This window comes from Nannobrachium achirus (assembly GCF_963921795.1).
Source record: "Nannobrachium achirus genome assembly, chromosome: 15".
NCBI lineage: Eukaryota > Metazoa > Chordata > Actinopteri > Myctophiformes > Myctophidae > Nannobrachium > Nannobrachium achirus.
Window position 1 is genome coordinate 58,004,561 of NC_137822.1, and position 19,717 is coordinate 58,024,277.

A 19,717-nucleotide genomic window follows, 5' to 3' on the forward strand; every position below is an offset into this window, starting at 1 on the left:
TTTTTAGCAAACGGTTAATAAAGTATTCCATCAATCAAAGCGATCAAGCATCCGGTCTTTGGAGATGATTTCATCTGAACTGTGACTGCAAAAGATTGCTGCTATTTGTTTCAAAAAGCTTTATACCATGTAGGCTATATACGTTAGTCCGGCCCCCTGGCCCCTGGGGGTTTCTGAAATGTGGCCCCCTGGACAATTTAGTTGAATACCCCTGAGTCTACAGAGATCATATTGATTGATTGAAGACTTTATTAGAAGTTTGCATAGGAAAAGGTACAGTTTCATGACGGTACAGTTCACTGGTACAAGGTCTACTAAAAGGAGATCCATGAAAAGACTAAGCTTATTTCCACTGGAAACCATTAAAGTATCTCATATAAGATACTTTAATGATATAGGAGCATAGCTGAGAAACATACTGTAGCCACAGCGGCCCTTCCCCCAGATAGACGATAGGAGGACAGGATGGGCCGTGCAGGTCCCAACTGTAAATTTGGATTACAGGATGTGACATGTCAATGGTAACCATGGTAACCAGGATATGGACAGTATGATAAACTCTGGAGTCGTGCGTGTGTGTGTGTGTGTGTGTGTGTGTGTGTGTGTGTGTGTGTGTGTGTGTGTGTGTGTGTGTGTGTGTGTGTGTGTGCCCCCCCCCCCCCCCCCCCCCCTCTCTCTCTCTCAGTGAGTGAGTTTGGGCGTTTGGTGGAACTCTGTCTGACTTTAACTGCAGCTTTGTTTTCTCCTGGTTTCTTCGCTTCACTTCCAGAACCAGGTAAGACTGGTGTTTTTCTCTTTCTCCACAACTATGAAGGTAAGACTGGTGTTGTTTTCTGAGTTGAAATGAAGCTTCAAGTGTTTATAGTTTAAGACTGGTTCTCGTTAGGAGCAGTGCTGACTAAGTACATCTGGGTACCGTAAGGAGAGCTATTATGTAACCATGTCCATACCCATATCAATGCTTCCTTATCGATCCTTCCTTATCGATCCACTATTGATCCTTTTCTATTATTGGTAGTAGTTGTTGATAAACATGATGGTCTATCTATCAAGTTCTTGGGGATAAGGCAAAGGCAATGTATATGTACTGCATGTACTGTCACTTTGAAAGCCTAATTTATATTTTAACTACACCAGTGGTTCTCAACCTTTTCACAACCCCCCAAATAATCATATTTTAACCGGGGCTACTGTATATGGAATGGAAAGGTAATTTTTAATTTTCCCTCTCGGTAGATAGGGCAAGGGATGTGTTTTGGAAGGCTAAACAGAGAACCATTAGGCTTACAGTATCTTCACAAGTAACATTTACAGCTTTTGCACCAGATTTTTGTGTGTGTGTGTGTGTGTGTGTGTGTGTGTGTGTGTGTGTGTGTGTGTGTGTGTGTGTGTGTGTGTGTGGGTGGGTGTGGGTGGGTGTGTGTGTGTGGGTGCGCGTGCGTGCGTACATGTTATCTGTAAGTCAAGTCTAGTTGTGTAATCCTCATTTATGTTTTCCTGAGGTGAGTTGTGCACTGGGATACAACCTTGAATTCGAAAGTTCTCGACTCTTCAAAGTAATGTCTAAATGGACTCCATCCATCCATCCATCTTCAACCGTTGGAATCAGGTCGCGGGGGTAACAGTTCCAACTGAGACCTCCAGATTTCCTTATCCCGAGCAACTTCCTCCACTCCCTCAGGGAGTATACCGAGGCGTTCCCAAGCCAGTTTGGAGATATAATCCCTCCATCTGGTCTTTGGTCTGCCACGGGGTCTCGAAGGAGAAGATCATTTTGTGATTGTCTTAGGCGGACTGCATATTGAGATGGCGGCTTTCAAGATACTGGGGGACTGGCTAGAAGGTAGTGGTTGGATGGAAGCCATTGTCCAAGCGAACATAGCGAGTTGCAGAGTCCTTCCTGAAAGCTTCAACCAAAAGAAAGACTTATTGTGGACACTAATAAGTAACATAACTAGGCCCCAGCTAGCGGGATGGCATGAAATATGCTTGAAATGTAATTCTGCATAATCTCATCTATTTCATGCAATCCTCACTGAATTTACTATTAACTATTCCAATGAACTGTTTATGATGTTGTACACATTATGAATGGAATCCTTGGCGTGCTAGGAAGGTGCTCAGGGGGCATCCGTACTAAATGCCCGAACCACCTAAGCTGACTCCTTTCCAAGTGTAGGAGCAGCGGTTCTACTCCAAGTCTCTCTCGGGTGACTGAACTTCTCACCCTATCTCTTAAGGGAGATACCAGCCACCCGTCTGAGGAAACCCATTTCGGCCTCTTGCACCCGCGACCTTTATACTTTCCCTCATAAACCCATAAAAAGAGGTAGCGCTCACGATTCTTGCCCCTAAAATGACGAAATTCCAGGCCTGCTACACAGAGCTGAGTTTCGTCTCTGTGTTAATGTCTGTCTATCTGTCTGTCCATCTGTCTATCTGCCTACAGTGTCTGGGTGTCATCATGAAGACGTGTGGAGCGTTGCTGATCCTCCTGTTGTGTGTGTGTGAGTCTGGGGTTCAGGGAGAGAAACAGAGGGTCCCCACCATGGAAGATAGGCTGACGCGCCTGGAGTTCAGAATGATCGCCGTCACAAGCAAAATTAACGAGATACTGGAGGACGAGTGGAGGGAGATCTTTGAGGACGATATTCGGAAGGAGCTGAACGTCACCAAGCATAAGATGCAAGGACTGGCCAAACAAAATGCAGGTTAGTAACATGGTTAGCTTGTGAAAATGAATGCTTTTAAAGTTGACTATAGCGATAATGTGTACCGATTGGCGTGAATTTGTTGGAATAATATAACAAAACATCTGCCTCCTGGTGGCAGGGCAGTGTTAAAAGGGTGACATTTGTTCCTCCACATGCAAGCTTGAGAAACTCATCAACATTATTTCATGGTACAGATCATGTATACAGGAAGCATTGCCTCCTCCATATGGCCACTGCCAATTATCACAGATAGAACAGCATTTTAACAATGCCTTTTATCAGCTCTTGGATTATCGGTCATTCATCTGCAGGCCTTTCAAAGTGCTACAGCGTCCAGTCAGGTCGTAGACAACGCAGGGAGACCCAAGTTCTAACAATCTGACGACACCCCAAACCCTGTAGCATGATGTGTCCATTTTAAGGCTTTCTTCTGATTGTACAGAGCGCCGGTGCCATTGCTGTGGTGTAAACAGCAGCCAGTGGTGTAATAGAAGTACAATGATTGAAAATGGGAAATACTCAAGTAAAGTGCTTAAATACTCAAAATTGTTCTTAAGTACAGTACCTAAGTAAATGTAGGCTACTAGTTACTTTACAAAGCTGTTTACACCACAGCAATGGTGGCGGCGCCAGGCACCTACTGGGGAACGCTCAGGAAAACAGTCTATACAGTATGTACTGATTGATTGATTGATTGATTGATTGATTGATTGATCTGTCTTCAGAAATGGCCTCCAAATTGAGTGCTTCTGAAGAGAAGGTGTCAGACCTGCAGAGCAGATTAAATGCCAGTGAAAACCAGGTGTTGGAGTTGAAGAAAGAAAGTCAAGGTAAGTTCACACACACACACACACACACACACACACACACACACACACACACACACACACACACACACACACACACACACACACACACACACACACACACACACACTGATCATTATACAACCGGTAGTTCTGATGAAGCAATCTGATTGGTTGAAATGGCTCTCTACCTGTGCAAATAATGAATAATAATGAACAATATAATATATTATATATATATATATATATATATATATATATATATATATATATATATTTTATTATTATTTTTTTTTATTTTATTTGTCGCATTCCTTTTAGCCCCATTGATTCTGGATGGGGACCCAAATGCATTCGGTCCCCATCATGAATCAATGGGGGTACATTTATTGTAATGACATTTTTGCCTTAGGAATGTGACAAAAACAAGAAATATTATTGAACTCAAGTCTCCATGGCATGAGTAATCAATAGAAAAAAAGTCATTTTGGGGGTGAACTACTCCTTTAATCTTCTACTGCCTCCTCCTTTGCCGTGCATTTGGGTCAAACTCACGTCGTAACAATGTAACTCTGAGAGTGTATACTTTAAACCAAATGGAACCTTATAGTCCAGTCATTTTAGGCCAAAATTAGGCCAAACCTGGAGCAAATTGCAATAGTAGCAAACTCAACTGATTTTGTATCCTCAATATGTCCTTAGTGAGGGAAAAAAAAGTCCCAAGGAATCCCACCGGGGCAAAGTTTTGAAAACGACCTATCTACCTTCACTTACTATACACTACAATATAAAGGAAAAAATGACTGAAAAAAAAATCTGCTTTAAGTGGGATGTGAGGGGTCAAACTAGGGGTTTTTAATTATTCTGAATCCATTGCAAGCATTTGTTTTGCACGAAAAACATTCCTTGGGCCAGAAATGGCCGCTCAAAACGTCAATTTTCAACAATTTTCATCAATTTTCAGTCTTTTGGGGTCCGTTTTTAGCCCAAGGAATGTTTTTCATGCAAAACAAATGCTTGCAATGGATTCAGAATAATTAAAAACACCTAGTTTGACCCCTCATATCCCACTTAAAGCAGATTTTTTTCAGTCATTTTTTTCCGTTATATTGTAGTGTATAGTAATTGAAGGTAGGTAGGTCGTTTTCAAAACTTTGCCCCGGTGGGATTCCTTGGGACTTTTTTTCCCTCACTAAGGACATAATGAGGACACAAAATCAGTTGAGTTTGCTACTATTGCAATTTGTCTGAGGTCTAACCCTAAAATGACTGGACTATTAAAGGAGAGTGTTGACAAGAGCTGATATATATATACATATATACACACATATATACCGGTATGTATGTGTATGTGTGTGTGTGTGTGTGTGTGTGTGTGTGTGTGTGTGTGTATATATATATATATATATATATATATATATATAATACGTTTTATTGAAAGGATGTAACCCCTTGAGATGTATTATCTCCTTTTCGAGAGGATCCCCAGAATTCATGAAGGATTCAATATGAATGTTGTATTGATTTCAGACTACCTTGCTCAGATGGCCACCCTACAGGCCCAAGTACAGGAACTGAGGGGTAAGTACTGTTTTTAGCCAATAGTTCCTGTATATATACAGAAACTATTGGCTAACGATAATACAGTATTTGATAACTTGGAGTTAGAAGGACAGCACCCTACTCCAACCACAGGGACAAAACGTCTCTACCCTTTAGAGCAGTGTTTCTTATATTCATCTTTTTTGGCTTGAGTACCCTCTTTCCATGATTTCTGAATCCAAGTACCCCCTTTACCCGACAACAATATTTTTCTTATAAAACTGCAATTAAAATATAAATAAATAGTGGTATATATGATGCTATGAACAACAGAAAACATTGTGGAGGGCCGGGCCAAAAGGCAGTGCTCCCCGCAAGATGTGCTCCCCGCAAACTAAACACACAGCTTTACCTCCGACTTTAGTAAATAAATACTTAGCAGTCCAATTTTTTGTTGAAAACCCGGCATTCGGCATCGACTTTTTTTTTTTTTTTTAGCCACTTTAGCCTTTTTCTTTTTTTTGGAAGGTAAGGTAGGTTTGTCTTGACGTGTGACCAGTCTGACCACCTGCTTGTTATTGAGACAACATCCAATGATCACACACACATGCTGATGTACGCATTGCGTCCTTATGTACGTGAATACAAAACTTCAAAATAAAAGCAATGCAGCTTTAGTCCATACATAGAGTAACATTTGAAAATGTGTTTATTTTGTCATGTGATGACACAATGCAGTGTGTGCACAAGCGTAATTTGTATAGGGTTGATGGGTTTAATAAACCCAAGGGCCCCCCTATTGGTGACCGTAGGGGGACAGTAATTCATAGGCTATTATATCGCCGTTGTCGGGTGAAAACCTTGTATGTCCAAAACCGTTCATTTTGCATTTTTCATTTAAAAAATGATTTAAACTAGTGAAAACAGCCGATCTACAAGCACACTACGCCTCGCACCGCGAGGCGTTGTGTGCTTGTAGATCTGCTGTTTTCACTACTTTTGTGCGATGGCCTTGTCTGATGAAGCAGGGCTTTGCTTTGCGAAAGAACGTACAAATTTGAAACTTGGAGGTACGAGGTTTACACCCGACAACGCCGATATGTATTTAGCCATTTCCAATATATTAGGGGTCTCTAATCTCCTAATCTATGGGCCCCCCTCACAGCAGTACAGGGCCCTTTTGATCTGAAAACCCATGCAGAATAAGATCTAATTTCGCCCCTGAGTGTGTGCGAGTGAGGCGGAGCTCTGTGCCTGGTCTCAGCTCATTCAACCTCCTCGTGTGTGTTGTGGGTGCACCCTTATCGAGACATATATCCTTCATTGCGCAATGGTGTTGCACGTCAAGAGTAGCCGATATACAAGCTCACGTGGCGTCACCAATGCAACCGTTCTGAGCTTGGAGGTCTGCACGTGACACTGTCGCATAACGGACGGTGAATGGCCCTTTAGGGCAAGGTTGCCTTTAGCCCTTAGGCGTCATACTGGTTAGTATTATTATAATTATAATTATTTATTTGTCTAGATTATTTATTATTTATTTTTTGTCTCATTTATTTATTTGGGGGGGGGGGGGGGGGGGGGGTGGGCAAACATACAAACATACTGAAAAATAGCAGATCTACAAGCTCACAGTGAATTGTGTTGTGAGTTTACAGTTTAGGCATTTATGAGACGCTTTTAATCCAAAGCGATTTACGATAAGCAGATAATACATCACTATAATAAACAAGATAGCATGTCAGAATATCAACAACAATATAACAAATGCATATGAATATCAATTAAAAAAAAACCCACTATAATCGGTAAAGAAAAAAAGATTCTAAAAAACCTAAAAACAAATACCAACTAGCTTCATGTATGGTCATTGAGTGTTTCAGTAGTGCTATGGGTTAAGGTGAAGTCTAAAAAGGTGAGTCTTCAGTCCACGGCGAAAGCTAGCGAGTGAGTCCGTTATTCTAAGTGCGACAGTTTATTCCAGCAGTGTTAATCGTATTATTATGCTTTTATAATATTATAAACAATATAATAATGATCCTGTGTTGACAGACACACCAAAGGTGGCCTTCTCTGCTGGGTTGAGTGCAACGGTTGGACCCAGTTCTATGACCACTGTGGTCTACAGGAATGTCCACACTAACATCGGCAACGCATACAATCCATCCACAGGTAGGTGGAGATTAAATCATGTTCATTAACTAATTACAGCACATATCTATCACGCTATCAGGTATAAATAAATGACCAGTAATCTAAATAAATCTTCAACTGTGTAATTCTCACTGACATTAATATGCAGGATCGTAGGACTTCAATAACATTTTTTAAAACAATGTTTAAAAAGTGTCATCATGATCAATGAAGTAATATTGGATGAAATCACTGACTTATTCCCTCAAGATTGATTGATTGATTGAATAGTTTAGTCATAAATGCAAACAGCAGGTGTTTCATACAGCAAGAAGGTATAACATAGTGTGTGTGTGTGTGTGTGTGTGTGTGTGTGTGTGTGTGTGTGTGTGTGTGTGTGTGTGTGTGTGTGTGTGTGTGTGTGTGTGTGTGTTCACTGTGCATGCATGTGCGTGGTGATGTGTGTGCGTGTCTGCATGTTTGTGTGTGTGTGTGTGTGTGTGTGTGTGTGTGTGTGTGTGTGTGTGTGTGTGTGTGTGTGTGTGTGTGTGTGTGTGTGAGTGTGTTTCAGGTCAGTTTGTTGCTCCATCCAGAGGAGTCTATCTGTTCAGATTCACTGCAATGAACTGGGGGACTTCAAATTATGTGTGGGTCCACATGTATAAAAATGACCAGCTGCTCATTAATAACCGTTCAAAGAATAATGATAACGATCATACATACGTGTCTAATGGAATGATCCTAGAGCTGCAGCAGGGAGACAGAGTTTACATGATGACTGATCGCAGGCTCTATGGTAGCTTAGGCAATGACAACACATTCAGTGGTGTTCTGATCTATCCTATGTAACACTACTGATGCCATTACTTTATAGAGTGTATGCTATGCCAGAATGGTGCCCCCAATCCCAGCAGAGTAGTTCCGGTGCGCACATTGAGTGACCCTGGTCTTACCCTAATAGGACTGATCGTGGATAGCTACTGGGACGTAAGTCGGGACTTGATCAACCCCGGCTGGGTCACCTGGGCGAGGGTGTATGATGTTGCGAGACCCGAAACACCCGTCGACCCCAGGCTACATCACTGATGATACGTCCCAGTTGCATCCTCGTGATTTTTTTTTTTCATTATGTAACACTACTGATACCATTACTTTATAGAGTATTATATGTATCACTACTGGTACCATTACTTTAGATCTCCCATAATGTTCATAATCATCTCTCAATAAACTCATAATCCAAAGCTTAATCACTGTTGTCAGTTTCTATTTATTTTATTTTATATGTATATATTTTAAAATGTAATTAACCTAGAAACCAATTATGATGTGTTTTTTATCCATAGGCTATATGGCACATGCAGTAGACTATTATGAGAAAAAAAGACATGCATATGTATCACACTATATTAATATGGGATTTGTTGAATAATCATCAATGTAACGTTGTCTCATCCAGTTGATGCACTTATCTTAATGACATAACGTTTGGGTCATTTAACACTTACCTTAATGACATAATGTCTGGGTCATTTAACACTTATCTTATGGACATACTAGCTGGGTCATTTAACACTTATCTTAATGACATAATGTTTGGGTCATTTGACACTTATATTATGGACATATTTTCTGGGTCATTTAACATAATTTGACCTCTGGCTTTCAAACTTTTCAGCTCAAGACTGATCTAGCTGATCTACAAACTCACAATGTGCTGTGAGCTTGTAGATTAATAACAACTAGCTTGTAGATAACATATATTATATTAACATCAGATATTATAAATCAGCGGTTTTCAAACCTTATGCTCCAGACCCAGAAGAGAAGTATAGTATCTTATTAGTTTTATAAAAGTTTTTTTTTCTTTTCTTTTTTTTTAATAATAATAATACCATCCTGGTTTCTGGCCTTCCCTATACCATGCCTGGGGAGCCTCGGCTGGCTAGGGGGAGGCAGTATAGAGACCAGGATCACTGCATGTCTTTGTGAGGGTATCTACCCTAGGGGACACGGGGAGAACATGCAGACTCCACACAGAAAGGCCCTTTTGATGACGCAGCGTGACAGGGGGCAAAAGTAACACTCTCAATAACTCTAATCAGAAACCAGCTAGAGGGAAGAGACTTCTTCTGCACATGCTCAGTAGGGTCCTCTCTCTCTGCCTATAGGAAGGGTGGAACGATCATTTCATCTCAGCAGTAGATGTCAACAGGGTCGTCAATTGGGTATGGCAGGGGTATGCAGCTGCCATACCCTGGGTCCAGGGGGGAAAATAAAAGATACTTTTAAATATAAATCCATGAGTGTCTCTTTGTCTATCTGTGCTTGTTATTATGTTGTTAAATTACAGTAAAATAACTACAAATGCAAAATTTAACTAAATGGTCGCTTCAACAAGGTATTATAATTATATTCTCCACATTCTCCACACTTTTATTCTCCCCATTTTGACAAAATGGTATATTCCCAGGTTCCGATAAATGTATCATGCCTGTTGCTGTGGTATGGCAACATGACTGGTGTCTTGCACAGGTGCGGAAACAGTGCCACCCTCACTACACCAGAGGGCACTAGACTCCTACTAAAGAGGGTGTTTGAGGTTCTTACCTCTAAACTTTAAACATTCAAAGATTCCTTTGCTTGTTCTGCTGCTTGAGTCCATATTTTGTGTAAGTTATAATATGACTTATTAGTGTTATTGTACTTTACATACTGCCTTGTGTCTGACTGAAGAGGTGCTAAATAGCAGTATACAGTAAGTGTTCTTTCACTCATAGTCGAGGAACCTCTTTTTGGTTCTTTATAGAACCTTTCTTAAAGGTGTATCAACCTCTGGTCCTGGACCCACCAGAGGTCCAAATGAGTGTACAAATGGAACCATGTAAATTTAACCTTGAGAGTGTATAAAATGGTTTACATTTTGGTTCCATTTGTACTCTGTAAGGGTCTATTTGGTTCCTAACTATAAATAGTCTGGAGGATAGTGACGAGAATCGTTCACTTTTTCATACAAGCGTGAAATTTGGTACGCTTGTACAGTTTGGGGCCCTGAACATTTTCAGATATGGAGCCATCGCAAAAACGCCCCCTGGTGGCCATGGCAGCCATTTTACTTTCTACCATTACCAATTAATGTATTTAGCATCATAACTCCTGAACCAAACATGATAATACAGAATAGATGATGTCTACACCTATGTTTTGATGGTCAATGATTACAATAATACCATGTACAACATCATAAACCGTTCAGAAAAATAGTTAATGATTAATTTGGTGATGTTGTGAGGTAGTCCAATGGTTTTGTCCGAATGTTTGTCCAAACTGTTTTCACTTTATCATAAAAGTATGAAACCTGGTACACTTGTACAGTTTGGGGCCCTGAACATTTTCAGATATGGAGCCATCGCAAAAACGCCCCCTGGTGGCCATGGCAGCCATTTTACTTTTCACCATTACCAATTAATGTATAGCATCATAACTCCTAAACAAAAAATGATAATACAGAATAGATGATGTCTAGACCTATGTTTTGATGGTCAAGGATTCCATTGATAGCACAACATCATAAACTGTTCAGGTGAATAGTTAATGGTCAATTCGGTGATGTTGTGAGGTAGTCCGCTGGTTTTGTCCGAACATTTTTCACTTTTTAATAAAAGTATTAAACTTGGTACACTTGTATAGTTTGGGACCCTGGACATTGTCAGATATGGAGCCATCGCAAAAAAGCTCCCTGGTGGCCATGGTGGGCATTTTAATATCCGCCATTACCAGATAATGTATTTTGCGTCTTATCTCCAGAACCATACATAATAATACAGAATATGTGATTTCAACACCTGTTTTGATGGTCAATGATTCCATTGATAATGTGTACAACATCATAAACTGTCCAGCTGAATATTTAATAGTCAATTCAGTGATGTGAGAAGGAAATCACAATATTTTGCGTCTGTTGCATACATTTGGTTTCATTGTCTTTATTTCTTAAGCACATATATTTCATGTTTTTTTTTTGCTAGTATTGATTTCAAGTTTCATGCATGTTTTTTGTTTGACTGACTGATTGATTGATTGATTGATTGATTGATTGATTGATTGATTGATTGATTGATTGTTGTCGTTGTTGATGATGATGATGCTGATGATGAATCTATTCTTCAATCTTCACTGTCTCCTTCACAGCCTCCTCCACATTGACACTATGCTGTGTACTATTAGGATATATATATATATTTTGCATTTGTAATGTCCCTGCCAGCCTTTCTTGCAGCCACAACGTAAGAGCTGAAGGAGAGATTGGCTTGCATGTGGAAGAATTGACCACAATGGTCTCCAATCAAGTGGGTTTGTCCAACCCCAGTCTGTTGGAGATGGCATTTCTGGTGCCACCTCAAATGCTTGTCCCCAACAGTGTACTCCTTGGTACACTGCTCTTTTGAGTTGTTGCACCAGTGCATCCTTATTTGGGGGCTTAGTTGCTCTCCTCTTCCTTTTTTGTGAATAACTCAAGACCAAGCTTGCTGGGTGGCATTTGGGACTGTAAAAAAAAAAAAACACTTCAGACACTATACCTGCCCATGAGATTGCCAAAACTATGGGTCCACTCCTGACAAATCCATGGCTCTTCCTGTGTTCCATGCCTTTGCTGGCTGTGACACAGTATCTGCATTTGCAACCAGGGGAAAGAAGAAAGCATGGGAAACCTGGAATGCCTTTGACATGGCAACAGAGGCCTTCGTGGCTCTGTCAAAGGCTTTAAAACCAATTACAGAGCAAGTCATTTCAGTTATGGAACGCTACACAATTCTCGCCTACGATCGCACCAGCAGCCAACTTGACATCAATCAAGCTCATCTTGAATTATTCACAAAAAAGGAAGAGTGATGGGGCATATACCCCCAACTAAGGATGCACTGGTGCAGCACCTCAAAAGAACAGTGTACCAAGGAGTACACTGTTGGGGACAAACATTTGAGGTGGCACCAGATATACCATCTCCAACAGACTGGGGTTGGACGTACCCACTTAATTGGAGACCATTGTGGTCAATTCTTCCACAGGCAAGCCAAGCTCTTGAGCTCTTGAGTTGTGGCTGCAAGAAAGGCTGCAAATAAATGCAAAAAAGCCTCCTTATAGTGCACAGCATAGTGTCAAAATGTCAATGTGGAGGAGGCTGTAAAGAAGACAGTGAAGATTGAAGAATATATTCATTGTCATCAACAACGACAACAATAAATCAGTCAAACAAAAAAACTTGCATGAAACATGAAATCAATATTAGGAAAAATATGAAATGAAATATAGTGCTTAAGAAATCAATTTGAAAGAAAATGAAACCAAAATGTTCTAACAACAACAAAACCAACTATTTCTGAAATAAAATCTTTTAAATAAACCTTTAATAATAATAATAATACTAATAATAATTCTAATAATAAAAGCCCAGACTGAACAAAATTCTGAAAATCAAGTGGGAAAGGGAATAATTGCATGCTGTTCAATCAAGGTAGTATAACTCTTACCCCAGTTCTCAGAACAAACATAGTGATGTGAATTATTCACATTTGACGTTGTGTTGAACTGGACAGCTCCGGCACATTTAAAACCATCCAAACTTATTTCAACTTTATCTACAAGTTAGAAAGAAAGAAAGAAAGAAAGAAAGAAAGAAAGAAAGAAAGAAAGAAAGAAAGAAAAACGTTGGATAAGAGTTATATGATGTCCATCACTCACCACAACTTCATTCCGAGAAAATAAGTTATGTTGTTCGAGAATGTTAATGAACTGGAATTTAAATATTTTACAGTTTGGGGCAGAGGTTCTGCTCTGGTGTCGAGGGAGTGTACGTGCGGTGCACAATTTCGCAGAGTGATGATGTTGATGCTGAGGTGTGTTCTTGTGTTCTTACCTGAACAGGTGATCCATTTAACTGAGTCCTGAGTGGATTCATTGACCCCCCAGTCACTGTCACTGAAGTTCTGGCAGTTCCACAGCTGATCCTCTGTCCTGTTACAGTTCACACCATTGATCCAGACCTATCAGGGATATTAGTTATATTGTGTTTCGTTATGTGTACAATTCACACCACTGATCCAGACCTTATCAGGAATATTTTTTATTGCGACAGGTCGCAGTTACTATCAAAACCTCCAACGGCTGTCAGCCTGTATGTCCGTCTGTCCATCACACGTTTGCCCTACTCATATCTACGCCACCATTGCCCCTATCCATGCCAAACTTTGCACACACACTCCTTGGCTGCCAAATCACAACTTCCTCCTCATTTCTCACATGGCCCTCCTCTAGCGCCACCATCAGGCGGATTTTTGCAAAACACATTTTTGAACACTGCTCCTACAGATGTTGGACTAAAATCACGCAAAGCGGTACACCTTATCTCTAATATACGTGTAGATATAATTCCCATCATTGATACTCACCTTGTCAGGTATATTGGTTATATTGTGTTTCATTATGAATGAAGATCCATTCACAGCCTGTCCACAGCCAACGCTCCTACACACCACATCTTCATTGTTCTGGGTCCAGTTGTCAGGACCAACGAGGCCCCATTCATAGTCAAGATATATTTCAATGTAACCCTGGCATGGGTTGGTGCCACCTTTAAGGATCAGCCTGGTCACACCTGCATGGTTACACTTCATGTTAAATGTACAGGATACACTTGGTACATATATAGCACAATAGTCTACAAAGTGGGGCCCCGGTGTTTTTTTTTTTTTTTTTTTTGAAAAAAAAAAAAGTTTTTTAGTAAAGAAGCGGGCGTGGACTCTAGATGTGAGCGGCCCGAAGGGCCGCGAACCTCTAGTATAGCACAATAGTCTACAAAGTGGGGCCCCGGTGGGAAAAGTGGGGTGCACCGGGGGCCCATGTTGAGACCCATGTTACTGAACAAACACTCAGCGGTGACTAATAGAATAATAGAGCTTTAAGTTCTCTGCCAAAGGTGCTTTATCATTTGACCATTGACCATATTCACACTGCGGCCATCTTGGATCACATGACCACATGAGGTGGCAACACTCTGAGCCTGCATTAATACAAACCATTGCAAACAATGGAGCGATGGTCCCAAAACATTAGTTCTGTTCAAGGTAAGTTCGGTTGCAACATTACTGTGTACCAATACTTGCTACAGTGTCTGTGCAGTGCTTGCTCCGCCATCATATTAACTTACTGTATTGTGATTTTTCTTTTGCATGTTAATCATGAATCCATCTAACACAATTAACTTGCATTCTAACAACTTATGTGGCGCTTTTGCCGGCGGGGGCAAAAGATGTTGACCTCTGAACAGCTGTCAATAAATCAATAGAGATTAGAGACCAAATCAAACTACAATGTATTTGTTGATTATTGTTACAGTGGTCCTACAGCATAGTAATCAGCTGCCATTGTACTTTTCATCCATACATTACTCATATTACAGTATTTGATTGAAACCTTTATTTATTCTCGAAAAGAGCATTGAGGTTCACCCTCATTTGCAATGCTGACGAGATTACAATACAAAAATCAACAATTAAGACATACAAATACACAACGACAACAAAAAATAAAATAAAACATCATAAGGAAATAGTAGGTTAAAAACAATTGCATACTGAGGTAGGGAGATTTAAAAGCATGTTATTAAATTGACCATACGATATTGGAGCATTAATTTTTAGCATATTAGTATTATTACTACGTATTGTTAATTATTATTTTTCACCCTATACTTTAACATTACTAATATTACAGCACTACTCTCACTAAAACATCTGTAGAGTTTACATAGTTTGGAATATATTCATACAATTTTGCCTATCAATTGCTGACACCTTGGTGAACAATTTCTCTATTCACTATATATGTTTTTTCAATGAGGTCTTGAGGCTCATTCACTATTCAGAAGGCACATTTTCCATAGGCGGAGGTCTTTTTCAATCATCTTTTCCTCGCTAAATAATCACAGCAGGACAATTTGGTAAGAGAAATGTGATGTTTTACACTGCATTTGTGAATTTTCCCAGGGGTTAGCTTACATTTGGTGGGTCAAGAGTAGCCACAATCATTGTAGTTTTGTGTCCACAACTGTTCCAATTTGGGCATACATTTTAGGCGGATTTTTCCACTGGACCCTCCTGGGGCGAGTTAATTAATTAATGTTAATATTAATTGTCGTAATTTCAGTTAGCTGTAAGTAGATATATGAGCAACTTCTAGCTGCTGATGTTTCCATGCTCACATTGTTTTATTTGTTGTTAACAAATAGTTAGGAGCGCTACAGACAGTTGCGAGAGCTATCGTGTCCGTATTGTCTGAGAATGAGGGGAGAAGGGGAAGTTCAATTCATATTGTCAATGAAGGTCACATGTTTTTTTGTTGTTGCCGTGTCTCTTGGCCAAAAGACAGCCTTCGGTTGAACAAGAGACACGGCAACGACATGAAACCACGTGACTTAGATAGAAAATGCATTGGACTCTCTCCCCCCCTCATTCTCAAACGAGAAGATGTCTCACTCGTATGTCTGATTGCGGCCTTAACTCATTGAGTGCCAGCGCCCTCTAGGGGCCAAAGAATGCCAGCGCATCTCTCATAGGCGAGCGCTTTAGCTTCCAGGACCTAACCTTCCAGGACCTCACGTGCTCACGTTCATGCACGTCATGGAAATGTCCCGGATGATAATGCTAACAGAATGGCTATTCCCATTTTGTCATCTAAAAGATCATTTTTGGGCGATTTCGCCGTAAATAAACCTCGCGCCGCTTCCCTAAAGACACAATCCAGAGATATAAGCCTTCAAAGATGCGGTCTTTCATTGGATTAGGCGGAGATTGGCGATTTCGTTCGCAAATAACGTCCGGCCGGGACGTTGCTAGCTTTCGGCTAGTAGCTACAAAAATCGGGTCCACATCAGTGTTCCGACGGGCCGGTATTCCGACACTAAAACTAACACCCTAACTCTACCCCCAACCCTAAACCTAACCTCAGTAAACCTTACCTCAGTAACTAACCTGCCGACGCTAAGTAACTAACCTGCCTTACGCTAAGTAACTAACCTGCCTTACGCTAAGTAACTAACCTGCCGACGCTAAGTAACTAACCTGCCGACCATGTCGGAACAGCGGATAGTCGGGATAGTGAGCGCTTCCCACAAAAATCAGGCCAGGCTTCAGAAGGCCTCCTATCATTTTTATTCATTTCATTAAATATCCCGGACTAGTTCGGGATAGGCACCCTGGAATACGTCGCGCCGCCTACAATGAACATTGGGTGAACATTGGGGGGGTCTAAACTTTATTTTAAACCATTTTCAATGGATATCGTCGGACAGAGTAGAATGGCTTGCTGGCTAGCGGCAAAAATATGTTTGATATTCTCTGTTAAAAAAAAGAAAACTCAATAAATATATTGTTAAAAACATATATATATATATTAATATATTTCTTTCCTTTTTTTTTACAGTGACAATACTAAAAACTATTTATCAGGTTATACAAATTATAGGCTACTGCTATAATTATTATTGGTTGTGGTACTAATAATAATAACACACACACACACACACACACACACACACACACACACACACACACACACACACACACACACACACACACACACACACACACACACACCTCTCAAGGACCCCTAGGCCGGGGTCCCCGGACCCCACTTTGATAAGTACCACCGGCTTACACCACTCTGTTTTTTTTAGACGTTTAGATTTAGTATTAGTGTTGGTCTAAAGCGTCATTCCCACCGGCCAACGGCCACTATTAAAGATAACTATAACATATAACATATATCTACCAGTAAGACTCCCTAATCGGGAGACAAGCGACTGTCAGGTCGCAGCGTGATTTTAGAGCAAAATGTGTAGGAGCAGTGTCCAAAAATACATTTGAAAAAATCGGCCTGATGGTGGCGCTATATGGGACAGATCCATGTTGATGACATGAGTGTAGACATGAGGCGCTTTTCCACTGCAAGGTGGAACCAGAACTTTCAGGAACCAGAACCTATTTTTTTGGTTCTGGTTTTGTTTCCATTGCGAACGGCCCGGTTCCAGACGAGGTTCCTGGAACCTCCTGGAACCTTTTTTCGGTCCTGCTCCTGAGGTAGAACTAAACTTGAGTTCTGGGAACCTATGGGCAGGGCTAGCAGCGCTCCTGCTCTTGATTGGTTGAGCCGAGCCGCTCGAGCGGAGACTGCACAACACAGAGGAGAACTGGGAGAAATCCCAAATCTCTCACAACACAACACTGTCATTTTTAAAATCCTATTCCGAGTCCGACAGACAGAAACACACAAACAGTATGGACGCGACGCCAGTCTACACTTCTACATTCATTCGCACGACTCGCAAGGCAGCCCGCAGACGAGCTCAGGACATGCCTGTTTCCTTGTGTCACTACACAGTGTGTGTGCGCGCGCGTGCGAGAGAGAGACGCTGTTTGCATTGCATCGCATTGCATTAATTATTTAATAATCTTTACGAGTGTGATATGCGCTCACTCCGTTCAATGAAAATAGGACTAAAATAAAGGGATTGCAAAGCTCAACGTGGACCACGCGGTGGAAACAGCGGCTCGCGCTGTCGTGTACACACACTGTGGACACACACGCACGCACACGCACACACACACACGGGAGCAAGGAGGTGCTTCTCCCTAGAGCACAGGCAGCGTACCGAGCAAACGCTCAGTACAGTTATAATAGCAGCTTGTTTGAACGTTCTATTGTTATATATTTTTTTATCCAGACGTATTTCTTACTACAGCTGAGCTGTTATTAGACTTTAGATTCCCGAATGTGCTGCTGTTCAAATGACCAGCTGTGTTTTGTCTCAGCCAAATCAAGCTACCAGTGGAGCTTCCCAGTTGGGTCTGGTTATATGGAAACAAAAGCAGAACTTGGTTCTGGAACTTCACAGGTTCTTGAAAGTTCTTGGTTCTGGAAAGTTCTGGTTCTGGTTCTGGCTTGGCCCTGCAGTGGAAATGCGCCTATACTGTGTACCGATTTGCATGATTTTAGGGCAAAATCTGTAGGAGCAGTGTCCAAAAATGTGTTTTAAAAAATCGGCCTGAAGGTGGCGCTAAATGGGACAGATCCATGTTGATGACATGAGTGTAGACATACTGTGTACCGATTTGCATGATTTTAGGGAGAAATCTGTAGGAGCAATGTCCACAAAATGTGTTTTAAAAAAATCTTCCTGAAGGTAGCGCTAAATCAATGGGACAGATCCATGTTGATGACATGAGACATACTGTGTACCGATTTGCGTGGTGGCGGTAGAAGAGGCTAGGTCATGTGCAGAGCTGCCAACCCTCACGCAATGAGCGTGAGACTCACGCAAATGACCCTCTTCTCACGCTCTCACGCCACACATCGTATTTCTCACGCCGTCATATCACCAGCCGTCACAAAGTGGAAAACTGCGTCAACTCAAGTGTCACTGAGACATCCACTTCGGCCGCGATTTGAGCAATTAAAGGGCTTAAAATACTGTATCTGATTCTGAAGTAAGTAATGATTAGATGCGTCGCTGTGTGTGCGTGAGCGTCTGGTGTGAGGAACGCTGCGTGCACGTTCCTGCGCACATCATTCTCTACAGTAAGATCGACAGGAGGATCTACAACATTAATTCAACACGTCCAAAATCCCATTGCTTAATTACTAGCAGGCAGTTTAAATGAGGAGGGACTTTTGCATGGATGCGTGGTGTGCAAAAAGAACAGATCTTCAAGCAAAAGACGTGTTACTTGCAGCTTAATGTAAAAATGTATCCATAATTTTCTCATCCTAGTAAAGCCTGATAAAAGTATCAAACTCCCTGTAAAATGCAACAGAATACAGGAAATAACATCTACTCTTTAATTTTTTTTCTGGGGGAGGACCCCCAGACCCCCCACCAAAATGATCCACAGTATAGGAGGCTATTAACCACGTTTCTGCCTCAAAATTATAGTCTATTATTGCGGGTTAGATTTGGAGAATTAATTAACACCCACCCAGTGCAACATACTGTACCTGGTTGGTGTAATAGTGACTCCAAGGGTCGATAAAATCCCCCCCACCCCCCGCAGAAAAATCTCACTCTTAGGTTTTCCTGAAAGTTGGCAGCCCTGGTCATGTGTGAATTAATGGGTGGAAAATTTGTGCAAAATTTGGCATGGATCGGGGCAACGGTTGCAGAGATATGAGCAGGGCAAAAGTGTGACGTGTGAGAGACTGACAGACAGACAAACAGACAGCTGGTCAAGGTTTTGATAGTAACTGCGACCTGACGGTCGCAACAATAGAAAGCATATTCTTTATATAATTAAGGGTAGCTATAGCAATAATCTGTGTATAAAAAAGTGTAGCTATACCAATAGAAATCATATTATCTTCTGTATATAAGGGTAGCTTAGCTATAACATAACACAATTATTTCCCTCCTGTTCAAGCTCTATTTACTGTGTGTCTGTGTAATCGTCTGGTAATGTGCGGCCAGCTTTA

General features: G+C 41.1%; 1 protein-coding gene across 1 annotated transcript in view; it reads left to right on the top strand.

The window, feature by feature from the left end:
• Nucleotides 1-676: 676 nt before the first annotated feature.
• Nucleotides 677-19,717, top strand: part of LOC308299984 (uncharacterized protein) — a gene marked incomplete at its 3' end in the record, with an annotated part of 33,917 nt that continues 14,876 nt past the window's right edge. Inside the window, exons 1-6 of the mRNA XM_080743751.1 lie at nt 677-784; nt 2,450-2,711; nt 3,440-3,544; nt 5,051-5,101; nt 7,115-7,234; nt 7,767-7,991. Coding sequence (XP_080599877.1) covers nt 2,465-2,711; nt 3,440-3,544; nt 5,051-5,101; nt 7,115-7,234; nt 7,767-7,991 — 748 coding nt within the window. The 5' untranslated portion in view covers nt 677-784; nt 2,450-2,464. The remainder of the gene's footprint in view (nt 785-2,449; nt 2,712-3,439; nt 3,545-5,050; nt 5,102-7,114; nt 7,235-7,766; nt 7,992-19,717) is intronic.